This window comes from Prionailurus viverrinus, chromosome A3, assembly GCF_022837055.1.
Source record: "Prionailurus viverrinus isolate Anna chromosome A3, UM_Priviv_1.0, whole genome shotgun sequence".
Classification (NCBI taxonomy): Eukaryota; Metazoa; Chordata; class Mammalia; order Carnivora; family Felidae; genus Prionailurus; species Prionailurus viverrinus.
Genome location: NC_062563.1, coordinates 105,466,579 through 105,485,831, shown reverse-complemented (window position 1 = coordinate 105,485,831; position 19,253 = coordinate 105,466,579). Strand labels below are relative to the sequence as shown.

Below are 19,253 nucleotides of genomic sequence, written 5' to 3'. Positions count from 1 at the left end.
CTGGTGACTTACTGGTATGAGTCACCCTTATATAGAAGGGGAAAAAAAAATACATGAAAACTTCTGTGGGGTAAGAAGAAAAGATGTGCATATTTATCAAGAGGCTAGTAAATATTGATATTTAATCATTGTAACAATTCCATCAGAGGATTGTTTTTCTGTTCATTTACAGCGTGGAAACGGAGGATCGGCAAGGTAAACTGATGTGCTTGGGATGAAACAGAAAGCTCCGGAACTGAAGCATGGGCCCTGTGCCCTAAATGTCACAGGGCCTTAGAGGTATCTTCTCTATCTTGGGGCAGGGTGGAGGGGAGGGGGAGATTTAGATAAGAAGCCTCCCTCAATCCCTACCACCCCCTCCACCTTGGGCAGCCCTTCTAGTCCGGGCTTCTGATTACTGGGTGGCCAGTCACTTCATCCTGGCCCACACAGCTGACTGGACCAGCCCTGACACCTTTCCCAGGGCAGCTAATCCATAAGCTGCTGATGGCTTAGTATGTGAAAGGCCACATCCTGCAGGAAGGGTGGTCTTCAGACCAATTGGGGCCCGTGAGAGTGTGGGGAAAGAGGCTTGGTAGCAGGAGGACACTGCACGCACCAGGGAAGTTTCACAGAGGCAGTGCCCGGAACAGGGAACCAGGCTGAATATTTACTGCTGTCTGTGTTCTTCATGCTTTCGTACCGCGGACTTTGTAGCTGGGGGAGGGGAAGTAAATCTCTCAGGATTTTCTCAAGTGTCTGTTGATGGCAAAGTTGTGTTTGTCTGAAAACATTTTTATGTTGCCCAGTCTAAAATTCCAGGTGGGCAGTTATTTTGAACACATTGAAGATATCCCACTGTCTTTTAGCATCATCGTTACCGATGAGATGTCATTTGTCAGTCTGTCGCTCTTTCCTGTCTGTCTGGCTCGGTGATCTTTGTCTTTGGCGTTCTGCAGTTTCACTGTCATATGTCTTAGGTGACAGTTTCCTTCATTTAGCCTGCTTGGGACTTGTTTGAATTTCTTAAATCAGTGTATTTGTTTCTGTAATGGTTAATCTTCTGTGTCAACTCGGCTAAGCTATGGGGCCTAACACTAATCTAAATGTCTCTGTGAAGGTATCTTGTGATGTGCTCGCTATTTACAATCAGGAGACTTTAAGTAAAGCAGGTTACCCCACCAGAATGTGGGTGGGCCTATTCAGTCAGTTGAAGGCGTTAGGAGCCAAAACTTAGGTTTCCTGGAAGAAGAAGGAATCTACCTCAAGACTACCACAGAAATTTTGCCCCAGGTTCTGCCCTGCTGGCCCGCCCTATGAATCTTGGACTCAAGATTGCAAACTCTGGACTTCAATTCTTGCCTGAGTTTCCAGCCTGCCACCCTGCCCTGCATATTTCAGACTTGCCAGTCCCCATGGTCGTGTGAGCCAATCCTCTTCCACCAGAAGAACCATGACTAAAATAGTGTTGGTCAAGTCTAGAACTTCCCGGCTGTTTCGATTTTTTTTCTTTAGGGACCCCATTGAGATTTAAGGTTTATTTTCTCACTCTATTTTCTGTTTATTGACCTGTATCGTAGTTTCTATTGTTTCGTTTCTCTGAGTTACAATTTGAATAATTTCTTTAGATTTAGAATTCCGAGTCACTGATTCTTTTGTCAGCTGGGTCTGATTTACTGTTAAACCCATTCCTTGAGTTTTAAATGTGATATATATATGTATTTTCTTTTCCAGAAGTTTTACTTCTTTTTTCACATATGCTTAGGCATTCAGTATAGTGTATTTTCTATATGCCTTTTCGAGTATGCCTTTTATTTCTTAAAAAAAATTTTTTTTAATGTTTATTTATTTTTGAGAGACAGAGAAACAGAAGATGAGCGTGGAAGGAGCAGGGAAAAGGAGACACAGAATCGAAAGCAGGCTCCAGGCTCTGAGCCATCAGCACAGAGCCCGACATGGGGCTCGAACTCACAAGCCGTGAGATACTGACCTGAGCCGAAGTCGGAGGCTTAACCGACTGAGCCACCAGGTGCCCCTGTTTTTTATTTCTATAAACATATTAAATAGAGTCATTTTATAGTTGTGTCTGGTAATTCCATTATCTGAAGCCCTCTGGGTCTGTTGATGCAACCTGTTGTTTCTGCTAAATATCAATTACGGTGCCTTGTTTCTTTGAATACTTAGTCATTGTTGACTGAAATCTGTTCATTTTCCTTAACTGTACAAGGATCACTACAAATTAAATTCCCAATCATATTTTCTGTGTGAATTTGGGCTGCAAATTCACATGGGGTTTAGCTCATGATTCCTAATTTTAGGGGTGAATTTTCCTACTGTTTTATCGAGGGCTTGAGGTAGTCAACTTTTCTTGCAGTCTCCTGGGAGAATGTGGGAACGGCTGGGTTTTCTTCTATTTCACCTTCATTATCTCCAAGGGTGTAACTGGCGGTCCAGTTTTAGGGAGGAAGGATTTCTTGATAGACTCCTCACCTGGGTGGATCCTGGGCTTTATCTCTTATTCCTTGGGCTTTGGCAGGATGTGAAACCGAAGCACAGCCAATCTCACCTGTTTCAAAAAAATCCTTTCAGGGCTCTGCTTACATCTTGAATTTCCACATCCACTCAGTTCCTGGTCCAAGAATGCTTTACCATTTGGGCAGTTCAATGATGCTTCTAACAAATTCTTTTATTCTAGATTTTTAGTTGTTTTAGGTGGAAGGAATAATCCAGATACCCAGATACTCCATGTTATTGGAAACTGAAAAGCCTATATTTTTAAGTGTTAAACCTTGCACTTCTGGGGGGTAAACCCCTCTCTGTCATGATATATTGCATATATCATGTACATCTAATATAACATTGTTGAAAGGAGTTTACTGATATTTCTTACATCTTTGTTTCATAGTTGAGAATGTCCTGTAATTTTTTTTCTTATCCTATGATTGATTTTTTAAAAATCCTGGTAATACCAGTCTTTAAAATGAGTTGGAAAGTGTTCCCTCCTTGTCTTCTATGTCAAGACCCAGAGAGACAGAAAGAAAGAGAGAGAGAATGGGACTTGTCCCAAGTTCAGGCCCAGGTCACGACTAAGGTCTCCTGTCCCTGAACTCAGGGCTCCTTCTGAACCCCTCACTGCCACCCAGCCACACAGGGGGCATAGCCTGGTCACCATCTCTGCACTGGGTGTCCAGGTGAGGAAGGTACTGAGTCAATGAGTGGAAAACAGATGTAGAAATGGATGGATGGAGATAGATGGATGGATGCATGGATGGCTACATGGATGGATGGTGGACTTTCCTGACTCTGAGCTCTGTAGCCCATCACGAAGTAGGTGATTCAGCGCTTACACCCAGCTTACAGCCACTTCTTGGCCCCGTTTTTAATAGCTGGGAGGACCTAACATCTTTTAGCCCAGCTTCCCCACCTGTGCTCTTTAGGCTGTGACCAGAGTGAACGTGCTCGGCATGGAGGTCAGCCCATGGCAAATGCAGGACATCCCATCCTAGACAGCAAGGTCAGGGCTTCCTTACCTGGATTGTGCCAAGGCCCTGGAGCTCAGGCGGAGTGGAGCCTTTGGTGTGTGTGATGGTAAAAGTGGGTTCCTGTCGTCTCTCCTCCCAACTATTGTTGAGATGCCCACCGGCCAAACCTGGTGACTCATGGAGGCGTGGGTCTGTGTTCACTGTGGAGGTGATGTCACGTGGCCTGGGGTCTGGTCGTTGAAGCAGACGACCCCAGAACCTCCTTCCTCCCCACCCTTGAGTGGGGGAAACCCCTTCATCTCTTCCCTGTCAGGTTCTCACTTCTTGCCCCTCCCCTGGCATAATCCAGAGTTTACACTTTTGAAAATAAAACCAGGAAAGGAAGATGCCTTCAGATAGATTCTACTTCTGCCCTGTGACTTGCACCCTGCAGCCAAGGGGACACGGCAGAAATGACTTCCTGGAACTGGAAAAGAAAAATGGTCTGGGAATGAAATACAAGTAGCACCTCAAGAAGTCACCCTGCCCCACTGGCTCTGCATAGGTTGCAGGACTGGAGCTTCTTGTAAAGGCTTCCCAACCGTGGGCCTCTCTTTCTTCCCGACTCCGCCTTCAGTGATACCAAAGTGAGAGCCTGAAATCCAGCGAGCGTGGAAATTGGCAAATGCTACAATTCGGGGAATGCAAAAGACATTTACCAGCACAGCACTGGGCAGGAGCCATGGCTAATAGCAGCAGGGATGGGAAGGGCTGTACTGAACTTCAGGGTTGGGATAAAGCCAACAAGAGTCCCTCTTCTTTGTCAAGTTTATTTTATTAAAATATACAGGACTGAATATTTGTGGGCGCTGAGAACAGGAACCACCCTCCCAGGCTGCGCCCAAGGGAGACACTTCTGCCATGCAGACATGCGGCCAGTCCGCATCCCAGCGTGGGAGACAGACCCCTCCTGGTTAGATGTGCAGCCAGTCTGGCCCAAGGCCAAGAGGGGCAGGGGCATGGTGGTGACCCTTTCCTACGGCCTTAGCCCCTTAGAAGCACAGCTACACCGGCTGGGAGGGCTGGGCTGGCGGTGGATGGAGAGGGAGAAGATCCCTGAGCCAGGGAAAGCTGATGCCCTCCTGGAGGAGGGAAGAAAGACCCCCGAGTCAAACTGGAGACGGGGTGTCAGTGCAACTCCGAGGGAGAGGACCACCTGTGTGTGGGTGCCAAGGGGTGCCCGCGGCCAAATCAGGCCAGTCTCCACAGCCTCCACCATCCCACCTTTCCTTTGAGGGCCCTGCTCACCCTAGGGCCAGGCCTGAGCAGAGACGGGATGGCAGCCGGTGGAATGTATTGTATGGGAATGTTCCTCGGAAAGGCCCATGCTACCTGGAACTGGGTGCCTTCTTGGGGAGCCCTGGACGGGTGGGAGCAGCTAATCTCTCTCTCCTGGAGGTTTCTGTTGGCCTACGATTCAGCCTCAGGCCCCTCAGCCATCATTCCTGGCTCTGTCTTCAGGCTGACATCAGCCTCCATCCCCAGAGCAGAACCCAGTCAAGGAGAGTCCCTGGGGTTTGTGCTTTTGAATGTTGGTGGGCTGGGCTGGGGATGGGCTTTGAGCCCCCACTGCTCTGAGGCACAGAACTGACCCCCATGCTTCTTCCCCAGGGCTGCCTGTACTGGGGCCACTGCAGCCCAGGCCTCAGCTCACTAGCAGGGCCTGATCTTGGAAAAGCAGAGTGTCCCTGGCTCCCCTTGTGGGCTGCAGCCTGAGCCACTCTGGGTGCTTGTGCTTTTTGTAGGGGGCTGCGTGAGCCTGTGTATGGAGGCGTGGCCACACTGCTTCAGGACCCTAACCAGGAAGTGGTAGTGGGGATGCTCATCCAAGCTGGGGGCCAAGGGAGACAGAGGCTGACGGGAAAGGAGGGAGAAGCCCCTTCTCAGGCCTGTTCTGCCACCTGGGCTCCTTGGCTCCCAGTCCCTGATCTTTGTGACCTCTTCTCAGGACCTATTAAGACCTTGGGGTTGAACACTCTAGTGCTTGAGGCGAATGGGCAGCCCTACCCACTTCATTCCGACTGAGCTAGCACTGGGGCAAGGGAAAGCTTCTTCCATTTCAGTGGACTCGGCAGACAGTTCCCCTCCGATTCTCCACCGAGAAGCCCAACCCCCGAGCTTGAATATCTCCCTTCCCAGGACGGACAGAAGAGAGTCCATGGGCCCCTTATCACTGGAGCTTGCCCAGCTCAGTGGAGTGGCAGGCATCTGGGACCCCAGGGCAGCGTTTCGAGGAAACAGCAGGCTGTCTCCATCACCACCTCTTTCCCAATCCCCCCTCCCTTGATCCTGCTGCCCCTTCAAGCGTCCTGTGGGGACAGGCATTCTGGGAGTGTAGTCAGTGGGCAGGGAGTGGCCGGGGGACAGGAAGGCCAGAGTAGCCCCCGGAGCCTGGCCCATGTATGGTGGGAAAGAAGGGTGGCAGGAGGGAGGGGTGAGGGGGCTCACACCAGAAGGGCCTTTGGAGACTGGAGCCTCCTCTGTAGGGGATCTTGAGCACTTCCCTGGCAGCACCCCATGGCCAGCAGCCTGCAGACACTGCTCTTTCAGTGCCCAGTCCAGAGGCAGCCCCACCCCGCTGGCCTGGGACAGGGACTGGCCGGGGTATGTGGTTCTCATCACCTGGATCCAGCTCCCAGCCAGACTCAGCCTCGCCCTGACCTCTGCCCACCCCCGACCAGCCCAGAGGAATGGGCTGTGTGTGTGTGTGTGTGTGTGTGTGTGTGTATGCGTGTGTCCAGAGCAAACTGTTCACTTTTTCAAATATATTAGAAAAAAGTTTCTCATGGAGGCTGCTCCTGGCAGGATTGAGGTTTCTTTGGGGACAGAGGTGGCAATGGCCACTCAAGTACCCCTCCCCACCGACATGTCCTAGATGACGTTCTCAAATAGCTGCATGGAGCTCATGATGTTCTCATCCTGTGTGGAGAGAGAAGGATGAGAGACCTGGTCAGACCCTAGGTGGGCAGGCCGGGACAGTGCCCAAACTGGTCCTACCTTGAGCAGGTTCTCGCCGGGGACTCGGAACCCTGCGGCGACCACTCTGTCTGTCTCACTGGGTGAAGGGGCGGCTGGTGAGTCACAGCCTGTCTTCAGCCCCATGGCCTGACTGCAAGCCCATCTGGGGGCTGCTGTCTCACTGACGGACAAAGTCCCCTGGCTCTACTCAGATGGAGGCCAGGGGCACCTGAGAGGCCACTCTGGGAGCGACGCAGATGGCTGAGGCCGGTGGAGGCACATGCCACGCTCCCACTCGCGCACAAGGCTGCTCTGCAGACGAGGGTCACCTGCAACGCTGGGGGAGGCTCCAGGCACCTCTCTCACTGCGTGACCCTGTCCGGAGGGCCAACGGCCCAATCATCCTCCTGTTGCCCCACGTCTGTCCCCTCTGGTGTGAGGCACTATAAGGCCGTCCAAGGGATGCTGAGGCCACGGGCTGTGGGTTGTAGGCTGGCATGGAGCAGGTGGCAAAGGGATGGGGCCCAGACAAAAGTGTGAACGTGGAGTTTGGAGGTCGGGAGGAGCTCGGGGACTGGCAGGGGCAGGACCCTGGGTGTCCTTAGCTCCGGATGCCACCTACCTTCTGACAGGTCTCCAGGAACTCATCAATGGTCACCACCCCATCCTTATTCCGGTCCATTTTCTGTAATTCAAGCCACGCCCTTGGTGAGTCTGTGGGTCGCCTCCATCCCGGCCTGTCCCATCTATCTCCTACCCTGGATCCAGGCCACGTAAAGTGCCCTCCCTAGCTACTTCCGTGGCACAGCTGACCTCTCTGGCACCTCCCCAGTCTGTTCCCCACACCCAGCCACTTCCTAGAAGCTTTCTTGGGCTTACACTTCCCAGAACGCATCCCCGTGCTCCTCTGACCCCCTCACCTCCCTGACAGGCAGCCAGGGCAGATGGAGCAACTGAGGCACAGGAGGGGCCACCGGCCAACGGGAGGTGGAAACTTCAGCCCCTTTAGTCCCCATGGACACAGAACAAAGGCACCACAACCCCACTCCTCTTATGGAGTTTTTCTGGAGGAGCTGGGAGAGCTCTTGGAAGGCACCGGAACACTGGCCTGGTATGTCAGTTGCCCTGGAATCTACAATCCCTGGCTTGCCCTGTGATGAGGTTCAGGGGCTCAGGGAGTGGGGGATCCTGATAACCAGCCAGGTGGGGGGTGCCGGTTTAACCTCCTTGTGGGGGGAGTGGGGCTCAGAGAGGGGAGTGGCTTGCTCAGGGTTGTCCTAAGAGGAGGAGCCCCCTCCCTCCCCTGGCTGCCCTGCCCCTCCAGGTCCAGGGCTGGAGCACTCACCTGGAAGAACCTCTCCACGTGCTCCAGAGGCGCGTCCTCCCTCAGGATCGGATAGGTGTGGCGGCCCATCATGTCATAGATGGACTTCATGATGGCCAGCATCTCCTGGAGCAGGGCCAGAGGGCCAGGCATGAGCCTGGCTGCGAGGATGTAGGGGGGTACCAGGGCCCCAGGAGAGGGGCTGCCCCAAAGGGCGAAGGCACTGCCAGGGCAGCAGTGAGTGAGCAGGCGGGGTGTTCAAGCTGGAGACAGATGAGCTCACCCCCATCTAGTCTATTCAGTGCAGGCCTCTGATTCTCCAGAAGTTGGAGATAGATTTTGGTGTGCCGTCTCCAAAATTTGAAATTGTAGCGACGATTTCATATACAAAAAAAAATGTTTGGGCAAAACAAAACCTGACTGTAGACCTGTGTGGTGAGGTCCCCCACCTGCCTTAAGGGTCCACACTGCCCCCTTGACTGGGGGGAGCTGAGGCCCACTCCTCCTCCCCCTGTCCCTAGCTTCTCCAGTTGTGTCTCCCTCAGGACCTCCCTGTGAGAGAGAATGATCTGAGAATACTGGTTGAACCGGTGAGGGGCACACCAGCTCCACAATCCCCTGCACCCCGATGTCCAGGACCAAGAGCCTGGGAGAGGAGGAGAGCCCCCTGGCTGCTGTCCCCTCCAGGATTGAGCTGAGAGTCGTGTCTCTGGACAGGAAAGGGAGACAGGACAGTCAGGGTGGCAGGAGAGTGGAGGAAAGAGGCTCGGAGTGTGGAGCAGTAGAGAGGAAGAGGGGCAGACGGCCACCACCCTCGACCGCCCTGTACCTCTTTGGTGATGTAGCCATCCTTATTAATGTCGTAGAGGTTAAAGGCCCACTTGAGCTTCTCATGAACTGTTCCTCGCAGCAGGATGGAGAGGCCGACCACAAAGTCCTGTGGAGGGAGGGGAGGGTGAGGAGTCTGATGCCCAGATTTTACTTCCGGTTTGCTGTGTGCCTTCACACCTCTATAGGTGAGGAGCCTTCATTACAGAGCAGGCTGATGATGTCCATTAGGTCAACACCTTGTGAGTGTGTGCATGTATGTGTGTGTGTGTGTGTGTGTGTGTGTGTGTGTGTGTGCATGTGGTAGGAATGGCATGGTGGCTGGTGCTTATCTTCTCAAATCAAGATATTCAAATACATGGTGTCTTAGACCCATTTAATGCACGGCTACTGAAAGAGAAGACCTTGGGTGCTCTTTTAATAAAGGAGAATGTTCTACTTTTAGTTTACCAAGGATCTGCATGTCAAGGTGCTTGAAAACTCATGGCTTAAAAGCTAAACCAATAGTGCTCAGCTTTGGGGTCATGACATACCTGTGTGTTGCAATCACCTCTGAGGTGTGACAGAGGATTTATTACAATGTTATAAGACATAAATGTTCCAGTGGCTTCTGTGTGAAAACTCCAACTGCTCTTAGCGGTTGGTGGAAAAGCAAACCCTCCCTTCCATTTCCCGGAAGGCTTGCAGGTTGAGCCTTCTCTGCCCCACAGGGTCCTCCCAGGTTATTCTGAAAGAAGGCAGCAGAGAAGGGCTGTCCCGGAACAGGAAGTGGAGAACGGCAGATTGCGGGCGGGGGGAGCAGGGGCAGGGCAGGCCGTGCACCAAGGGTTTTGGTTACCACTCAAACATAAGATCTTCTGGATCTGAAGAGGCCTGTACCACGAAAAAGAGAGACTAAGGGAAACAGAGGAAAGCAATCTGGAAGAAAGAAACATTATTCCAGGAGGAAAAAAGACGTAACAAAAATGACCAGAAGTGAAGGTTGGAAATCCGGCATCCCTAAAATAAGAATAGGACGCTACAGAAAGGGAATAATTGACAACGAGAAAGAGCTCCTGGGAATTAAAAATACAAAAGCAAAATGACAGACTCAGAAGAGGGTTTGGGAGAGCAAGTGGAATCTTCCATAAACTCGTGTGAAAAGGCAAAAGAGCTGGAAAACAGAAAAGAGGACAATGAGAGGTCTCCTATAGAGGACACAATGCCCAAGCACCAGGGGCTCCCAGGAGAACCGAGAAATGGAGGAAAGCAGGTTAGAGAAGACGAAGGACCCCCCAGGATGGAAGACCGGGAGCGTCCAGGTCCTGCCGAGGCCAAGCACGTGGAAACACGTGTGCATGGAAACAGCCCACAGTGTTGCCTGTGGGCACAGGTCATGATGGCATTTCAGTAAACCAGGAGCAAAAAAGAGGATCCTACAAGCTTCCAGAGAGAAAAACAGAACCAAACGGACAACACAAAAGCAGGTCCTGTACACAGGGTCAGGATTGGGCAGGTTTTGCAAGAAGTGAGGCCACCACCGCTGGGAAGGAGGACAGCTTCCCACCGTAGCTTTGCTCCCACACAATGTACCGAGCAAGAGGGAGAATAGAACGAAGATGTTTCCAGACATCCACAGGCTCCAAAGTTATCTCCCACATACTCTTTCATAGGAAGCTGCTGGAAGCTGTGCCCCTGAAAAGACAGAATAAAGCAAGGACGAGGGAGATGAAGAATTCCAGAACCAGGAGACCCACCCGGGGGGGAAAGGGGAGGAGGTGGAGCCAGTCGGAGGCTGAGGAGCGTCCTCAGGGAGATGCCCGTTCGTTCGTTCGTTCGTTCGTTCGTTCGTTCTGAGACTGGAGAAAGGCCTGGAGGTGAATTCATGACGAGGTCACAGACCCCGGGCAACTGAAAACCCAGGACCACTGTTAACTGGAGGCAAAATAAGAATGTGCGGAAAAGAAAAACATAATCCGCTCACCAGAAGGCTGAGCGGGGCATCAAATTCACGTCATCAGAGTAAAACCACGGTCCTTGTCCCACCTGAATCCTAGCATTCTGGAAAGTCAGGGGATGGGAAAGGTGTATGCGTATGGGAGACCCAGCTCTCATCCCCACAGCAGACAGAGGGTGGTCTAAAACTGGGCAGCCAGTGGGGCACCTGGGTGGCTCAGTCGGTTAAGCTTCCGACTTTGGCTCAGGTCATGATCTCACAGTTTGTGGGTTGGAGCCCTATGCCGGGCTCTGTGCTGACAGCCCGGAGCTTGGAGCCTGGTTCCAGTCCTTGCAGAAGGATTCTGTGCATCCTTCTCTCTGCCCCTGCCCCACTTGTGCTCTCTCTCTCAAAAACCAATAATAATAACAAAATTTTAACCGGGCAGCCAGGAAGCAGCAACAAGCGTACTATGCAGACACATGGAGACGAATGGTGCAAATCCCCTAAAGCAGCAGAAGGGGGTTGTCTCTGCAGGCGTGGGGTGGGTGGTTAACAGCTGGTTTTCCAGAGCACATCCTGTAAATCTACTGGACTCTTTTTTTTTTTTTAAACTTTTTTTTTTTTTCAACGTTTATTTATTTTTGGGACAGAGACAGAGCATGAACGGGGGAGGGGCAGAGAGAGAGGGAGACACAGAATCGGAAACAGGCTCCAGGGTCTGAGCCATCAGCCCAGAGCCCGACGCGGGGCTCGAACTCACGGACCGCGAGATCGTGACCTGGCTGAAGTCGGACGCCCAACCGACTGCGCCACCCAGGCGCCCCTCTACTGGACTCTTAAAGCCTGGTGTGTATAAGTGAAGAAATTGAAAACGTTAAAGGAGAAAGGTGATAGTTCTTACGTGCCCAAGTGTGGGGAATAATCACTGAAGCTCGGGCATGATTTAGTGAGGAGTCCAAGCGTCCCTGAAATCACGTCACTGGGGTCTAACAGGCTTTCCCGGTGGGAGGCAAGGGCGTGCAGTCCGACCGGAGGCAGCAGGGAATGGCCCGTTCTAGTGCGGGCTGCCGGAGGGTGCTGGCAACACCATCCCCCCGTCTTGTCTGCACACACCCAGGTCTGCCGTGTACAAGCCCTCACGGTCAGCCACAACCGAGGAACGCCTCCGTTCCATGTCCCTAAGAGTGTGGGTATGAGAACAGTGGTGACGGTACCAGGAGGGAGACGTGTGGGAATGTCCTCTGGGAGACCATCCATCCTCCCTAAGCACACAGACGCCCTCCTGTCCCGCCAGCACACGTTGGAGTACTTGGCAGTTCCAAACGTCCAGCCCCAGGGTGCCTCGGTGGCTCGGTCGGTTAAGCATCCCACCTCTTGATCTCAGCTCGGGTCACGATCTCACGGTTCGTGGGATGGAGCCCCCCGGGGCTGAAAGCACGGAGTCTGCTTGGAATTCTCTCTCCCCTTCTCTCTCTGTCCCTCTCCCGTTTGCGCGCTCTCTCTCTCTCTCTCTCTCTCTCTCTCACACACACACACACACTAAATAAATAAACAAACGTTTATTAATTTCCAGCCCCACACAGCACAATCTCATGTGGAACTGTCACTAGCTGTAACTCCTTGATCTTAACTCCGAGGCATACGATGTCCATCGCGTCCACAGCCCCTGCTCTGCGGCTGTCCCTGAGGCAGAGCGCAGGGAGGCTGAGGGTCTCTGCAGTGGCACAGTGACACAGAGAGGCCTCGGTTTCCAGGCTAAGGCACCCCTGGGTGCACATGAGCGGCATCCAGTGGAGCACACAGGAGGGGCTCAGCCAGAGCGGGGAAGCAGAGGTTTGCAGGCATAAGCTAGTAACTATAACTCTGCAGTCGCATGTGGCCTGGCCAGTGAACAGCACAGGGAGTGGGTTACTGCAGGGGGAGGTAAGGGAGAGGCAGCCGCACCTTCCTCCAGACACACAACTGGGCCTAACTCTCCAAAGGAGCAGCAGCGTGCTGGTACAATGAGTGAGTCGAATACAAAAGGCCCTGGAAGGCACAGAGGGTTGTGATGCATCGCAATGTACACACGTGGCCCGTGCCTGGGCTGGGGAGGCCAACGCCAGGCTCCCTCCTCTGGGCGAATCCCAGAGGACCCAAGAGGAACAGAGCAGCGGGCAGACCCTGAGGTGGGCCGCGGGACCACTGCTCCCGCTTGGTGAAGATGAGGTTTGCTTGTGTGCGGTTTTGTTCACCTTTAATTAATATGTGTCTTGTCTCTCAAAAATAGAAAAAAAAAGATTGGGATCATTGTAACTATCAATAAGCTGACCTGACTTTCTGTTTTCTTAATTAAAAAAAAAAATTTTTTTTTAATGTTTATTTATTTTTGAGAGACAGAGAGACAGAGCATGAGCGGGGGAGGGGCAGAGAGAGAGGGAGACACAGAATCCGAAGCAGGCTGCAGGCGCTGAGCTGTCAGCACAGAGCCCGACGCGGGGCTCGAACTCACAAACCGCGAGATCACGACCTGAGCCGAAGCTGGACGCTTAACCGACTGAGCCACCCAGGCGCCCCTCTTAATTTTTTTTTTTTTAAGTTTATTCATTTATTTTGAGAGAGAGAGAGAGACAGCGCAAGTGGGGGAGGGGCAGAGAGAGAGAGAGACAGAGACAGAGAGACAGAGAGAGACAGAATTCCAAGCAGGCTCTGCACTGTCAGCATGGAGCCCGATGCGGGGCTTGAACTCACAAAACTGTGAGATCGTGACCTGAGCCGAAACCAAGAGTTGGACCCTTAACCGACAGAGCCACCCAGGCGCCCCCTGACTTTCTGTTTTAAGGGCACATTGAAAGATTCAGTCTGAGGCAGTGAGGGGGGTCAAGAGTCACCCCCACCTCTTGAGGTCCTTCCAGCCATGGGGATCCCAACCCGTGGTGCACCCAGGATTAGGGCCTGCTGATTGAAAGGTCCCTGGGGACATAAATGCCCTCCTCTCTTTCTGAAAAAGCTTTCCTAGAGCAGAACACTGCAGTCAAGAAGGTCCTTAAGATAAACAAACACACCCATATGAAACCGGAGGAAAGGGTTTCATGGCAGAGAAGCAGGCGGAAGGCCTGGGAGGATGCCACAGATGTAGGACCTTTTGAGAAGGTGCCTAGCAGAGGGGCTTCGGCACCAGTGTCCCTAACCCCGCCACTGACAGCACACCCCACCTGCCTACCACCTTAAAGGGACCACCAGACCCCTCCCTCAGGGGGGCAAGAGCAAAGGCCACAGGAGGGTGACAGAGACCTTCCTGCCCCCCACCACGCACTGGGCCCCTGGTGAGCTGTTTGATCATCTGATTTCCGAATGAGAAAAACCGTCTCACAGAGCCCTGGCTGGGTCCATTACACGAGTGCTTCTCACACTTTATTCCCAGAACTCTTCGGTGCCCCTTCAAGGATACACGAGAGACTGGTCACAGGGTAGGACAATCAATTTCTCCTGCGTGCCCTGGTAATGCTGGGGTTTTTACTGTGTGCAGGTATTCCTTTAAAATAAAAAAGATGACGACACTGTAGGTTTACACAGGCACTAGCCCCAAGAGTGTGGCCAGGAGAGGGTGGGGCCCCTGTGGTCACAGGGCAAGGCTGTGGCCTTGGGCCACCCCACCCGGTCTGCCCCTGTGTCAACGTGCCGGCTGGCTGGCGGCATAAAAATAAACTGAGCAGCATTACCGACAGGTTATTATTACACCCCGGCTCGTCCAGGGGCTTTCTGAGCCCGGCCCGCTCGTTCCTCTGCTTTCCTGTCAGCTGCCCTTGGCCCTGGAAGCCGAGCAGGGTGGTTATCGATCAGGCCCAGCTCTCAGCAAGGTTCTCCTCTCCAAAGAGGTTTCAGCTTTTCGTCTGCAGCTATTTTTGGGGCCTGGGCTCCACAGACGGGGCCTCTCTCAAATGGTCCCGTGTGGCCGGCCTAGGTGCCGCCCACGTCTCTGCCCGCCCGACAGAGCCCGGCAGGGCCCTCCCGGGGGGGCAGGTGTCACTCACCAAGCTAGCTCAGGCTGGGTGCTCCTCCTGTTTTGTGGCAAGGGATAGATTCTGGGGCTGGGCGCCTGCAACCCCCACTATTAGCACGGACCCCAGAGTTAATCCTTGCCCCCTTTTCAAATGCAAATTCGCGTGTGCCTTAGAAGCTCCCTGGGCTTGGCAGCCCTGGAATGGAAACAAAGGCTGAAGGAGAATAGAGTGGCCAGACTATCCCTAACTTCAGCGAGGCCCAGGGCCAACCAGGCACAGTCCACCCATTCTCTGGCTGACACACTGGATCGTTTACACCCAGGATCATGTTTGGGCCACTGAAAGGCCCGAGAGGGTGGCACCCGGGCAGGGAGATCCCCCGCCCCCACTGTGGGCTAGAGGGGCAGGGGGTGTGGGAGGGGGCAACGGGGGACCTACCTCAAAGCGGATGGCCCCATTCCCATCGGCGTCGAAGGCGTTGAAGAGGAAGTGTGCATAAGTGGTGGCATCTGGGGAGAGCAAGGGCAAGGGCTGGGGTGTGTTGCCATTCCTGGGCTGGAGTGCCCCACCTTTCCAAGAGGACAGAGGCAGCTCCAGGCTGCAGGCAAAGGGTGGAGGCAAGGATCCCTTCCCCTTTAAAGGTGACACCCACTGTTTGTAGAGGTGCCATGGGGGGCGGGCGGGGAGGGTTGGGAAGAGCCAGGGGGCACTGGCCTCAGACTCACCTCCCTGAGGGAAGAACTGTGAGTAAATGAGTTTGAAGGTGTCTTCATCCACCAGGCCCGTGGGACACTCCTGCAGCAGGAAGCCACCTCCTCAGTGACCTCAGCCATCCCTAGTGCCCCCCCCCCCAAACTCCACAGGGTCTGGCCTTGCCCCTCCTTCTGGGGATACCTGCTGCTTGAGATACTGCTGGGCTCTACTGAGGCCCGATCTGGGAAAAGCCTGGCAGTGGGGCAGGGTGATGCAGGCGGGGGTGAGTGGGAGGGTGGCGGGTTGTCCCTTCATGCCAAGTTGGTCCCTCCCTATGCTCCTCCCCTCTGCCAGCATCAGAGACACACAGCATAGAAGATGGTGCCTTCAGAATACTGATTCTGGGACTTGACCCACCCCCAGACAGCTCTCCCACAAAACAAGAGACCCACCAAGGCCCCTGGGATATTTGCTGTGCCCTGGAGAAGTTTTTAGAAGGTGCCCCTGGGCCAGGGTCTCTCCTGCCTGGAGCTTGGGCCAGGAGGGCTAGGTGGGTCCGGGCCTCTCCCAAGGGGATGGGGAGCACTCACGTTCTTGAAGCCCCTGTAGAGGGACTGTAGCTCCTTCTTGGTGAACTTGGTCTGTGCCTGCAGCTGGTCCAGTCCCTCTGGCTGGTGGCGCACTGTAGATAGCTCCAGCTCACTGTCGCTGCTGTCTGGAAGGAGACACAGACCCCGGAGGGTGGAACAAATGCCCTTGCTCCTTCTCTTGCTCTATTGTGGGCACCAGGCCATGGGCTAAAGTAGGGGTGGAGGAACTCTCCTTACGTGACTACCAGGTATGGCTCCTCGGGCTGTGCACTGCACAAAAGGTGGGGCTATGGGGGAATGACATTCTCAGGAGTTGTGTCTCATGGCTGCTCTGCTGCTTTGCTCCTCACATAGAGTTAGCTCTCCCCACTTGCCTCACCTCGAGCATGTCCACCCTCTCAGCCACATGTGGGATGGGGGGGGGGGGCAGGAACTGGTCTGATCCTAGAGAGACACTGAACAAAGGGAGATGGGAGGAAAAAAAGACAGCAAGACAAGCTCAAAGGACCTTCAGGCCTCAAGACCCAATTCCTGGACCACCTCCTCCATGCTGCCCTCCCTGATTTCCCCCCAGGAATGGGGAGGTCACCCCCTTGGCCCATCTAGCCTAACATGCTGCTCATTGGCTGTATTTGGTATGAAGCTGTCATTCGCACCTGGGTAGGAGGTCAGATCTCAAGGGCCGCCCATAGGGCAGGGACCAGACCTAGCCTTTAATAATAACATATCAAAATGTTAATTAACCATGGTTACCTTTGGGGGGGGGGGGTGCGGAGGCAAATTTCAGGTGATCTTTACTTTTTTATTGATGATTTTTTTTTTACATTTTTCTAACATCCTTTGATATGGCATGCATCACTCTTACAACACAAAATAAAGCTACAGACAAAACAGCACTGAGCACCTACACCTTGCTGAGCAGCATGCTCACATAATTATAGAACTTTTCACCGAAACGAAAAGCAAGATCCCCACCCACTGCACTGTCAGCATCCCTGGCCTCCCCTGGCATCCTGCAAAGCAAAATGGTAAGCCCATGACGATCTCATAAGCTGCTTGCTTGCTCCCACTGCTGCGAGCCTCCCTGAACTGCCCACCCTGTGCCCGCAGAGCCTAGTGCAGTGCCAGACATGGAATACTGCTAACGGCAGCACCCTGAGCCCTGTGCTGGGCTGCCCCATTCTGGGCCTCTCCCATGAGTACTGCTGGCTCCCACTGAGGGCCACCGTGCCCTGCAAAGGTGCCCAGCAATCAGGCTGTTGCCTTGGTCCATGCACATGCCTGATCTCCAGGATAACCATTTCATACCTTCCGTCTGTTTAAATTCCCAGTGCCTCCTGCCCCATCCTTACTCTCAGGATGCTTCCTACATCCCTGAGAAAACAGAAGCCACAGAAGAAAATTTCTCCCCACATCTACCGGTCTACCGGTATTGGCCTAAACATCCTCTTTCCCTCCTCCTCTGGGAATCACTGTCCTGGTTCCTGGCCAAGGCAAACCTTTCTGCGTGCACAGTAGGTCCCAGACCCTCTCACTGTCTCAAGCATGTGACTGCCGCAAGTTTCCCCACTGTTTCCTCTTTACCTATCATCTTTTTTTCCTCTCCCTTCTGGATCATTCCCTTCACCATGTGGACATACTATTGAATTTGGCAATCCTTTGTCAAGTTTAGTATCGGTAAATTTTGGAAGCCAGTGATTCTACTCTGAATAAACATCCCAAACAGAATCTCAGCCAGCTAAGGGGACTATACATTGACGTTCAAGGCAATAGTATCTTTGATCGGGGAACTGGAGGCATCACAGGCAGGACGGGTGGGCACAAAATGGGGGATGCACACACAGCAAGGCGAACCATGCAGTGCGTTAAAGGGACACACAGCAGCATAAATAGATGTTAAAAATTGGTTGCTTACTTCAACTAAGAGGTAGGCATTTCAGAATGGATGAAAAAGCAAGACCTGACTATATGCTACTTACAAAAAGGATACCTTAAATCAAAGCCACAGATGTAAAGTAAAAGACTGGAAAGGAATACGAAACCTGGTGTGGCTCTATTAACGACAGACAAAGTAGACTTCAAGGCAAAGGGTACTACTAGAGACAAAGAGGAACGTTTTATAATGATATAAGGATTAATTCATCAAGAAGATAGTGCAATATGAAATATATACATATACCTAGCAACAACTTTAAAATACCTGAAACAAAACATTCAAAACTAAAAGGCGATACAGATAAACCACAATTTCAATTGAAGTATTTAACACCCTTTTCCAGTAAATGGTACCATAAGTAAACATACAAAAGATGTGAAAGACATTCTCAACCAATTTGATCAAATTAATATTTAGGGGCGCCTGGGTGGCGCAGTCGGTTAAGCGTCCGACTTCAGCCAGGTCACGATCTCGCGGTCTGTGAGTTCGAGCCCCGCGTCGGGCTCTGGGCTGATGGCTCAGAGCCTGGAGCCTGTTTCTGATTCTGTGTCTCCCTCTCTCTCTGCCCCTCCCCCGTTCATGCTCTGTCTCTCTCTGTCCCAAAAATAAATAAACGTTGAAAAAAAAAATTAATATTTATAGAACCTTCTGCCCAACAACTGTAGAATACATATTCTTTTCAGGAGCACACTCTGTGGTTACTAAGACAGACCAGATGCTGGAATAAAAAGCAAAATTCTGACCACAGTGGTATTAAATCGAGATCCCCCCAAAAAACAAGAACAATAAAAAAAAAATCCCAAACGCTTGGAAATTAAACAACACACTTCTAATGAACTCAAACGTCAGAGAAGGAAAATCACAAGGTGAGTTTTGAAATATTTTGCACTGAATGATAACGAAAATACAGCAAACCAAAAATTTCTGGATGCAGGTAAGTCCGTGTTTAGAGGGAAAGTTATAGTTTTATGTTACTTTATTAGAAAGGAAGATAGGTCTAAAGTCAATGATAGAAACTTCTAGATCTAACTTTTTCAGAATCCAGGAAAAGAAGAGCAAATGAAGCTCAAGGTTATTAGAAGAAAGGATGTAATAAAAATAAGAGTAAAAATCATTGAAAAAAAACCAGATAAACATGGAGGAAAAACCAATAAAGTTATTAAGAAACCCAATAAGTGAGTCATAGACTAGGAATCTTTATGGGCTGGATTTAGGCAAAGAGCTCTTAGACATGACACCAATAGCATGATCCATAAAAGAAAAGTTGATAAACTGTACTTTTTAATAACAACTAAAACTTTTGCTCAACAAGAGATACTGTGAAATAAAAAGGTAAACTCCAGACTGCGAGGAAATATTTACGAAGCATATATCTGATGAAGGATATCCAGATTATGTGAAGAACTCTCGAAACTCAACAGTAAGAAAACAACTCAAGTTGGTAAGTGGGCAAAGACTTGGTCAAACACTTCACCATAGAGGACGTACCGATGGCAAATAATCCCATAAAAAGGTGTTGAACA

At 51.9% G+C, this 19,253-nt stretch overlaps 1 protein-coding gene across 3 annotated transcripts in view; it reads right to left on the bottom strand.

Annotated features, from left to right (window-relative positions):
- Positions 1 to 4,256: 4,256 nt before the first annotated feature.
- Positions 4,257 to 19,253, bottom strand: part of KCNIP3 (potassium voltage-gated channel interacting protein 3) — an 84,910-nt gene continuing 69,913 nt past the window's right edge. For 2 of the 3 annotated variants that reach the window (XM_047854428.1, XM_047854429.1), the window contains 7 exons: positions 15,795 to 15,919; positions 15,237 to 15,306; positions 14,950 to 15,020; positions 8,612 to 8,719; positions 7,804 to 7,908; positions 7,081 to 7,143; positions 4,257 to 6,419 (listed from right to left, as the gene is read on the bottom strand). In XM_047854428.1, the coding sequence (XP_047710384.1) occupies positions 6,372 to 6,419; positions 7,081 to 7,143; positions 7,804 to 7,908; positions 8,612 to 8,719; positions 14,950 to 15,020; positions 15,237 to 15,306; positions 15,795 to 15,919 (590 nt within the window). In that variant the 3' untranslated portion in view covers positions 4,257 to 6,371. Of the gene's footprint in view, positions 6,420 to 7,080; positions 7,144 to 7,803; positions 7,909 to 7,962; positions 8,720 to 10,182; positions 10,285 to 14,949; positions 15,021 to 15,236; positions 15,307 to 15,794; positions 15,920 to 19,253 lie in introns of those variants that run through there. The other variant, XM_047854427.1, reaches the window with a different exon arrangement.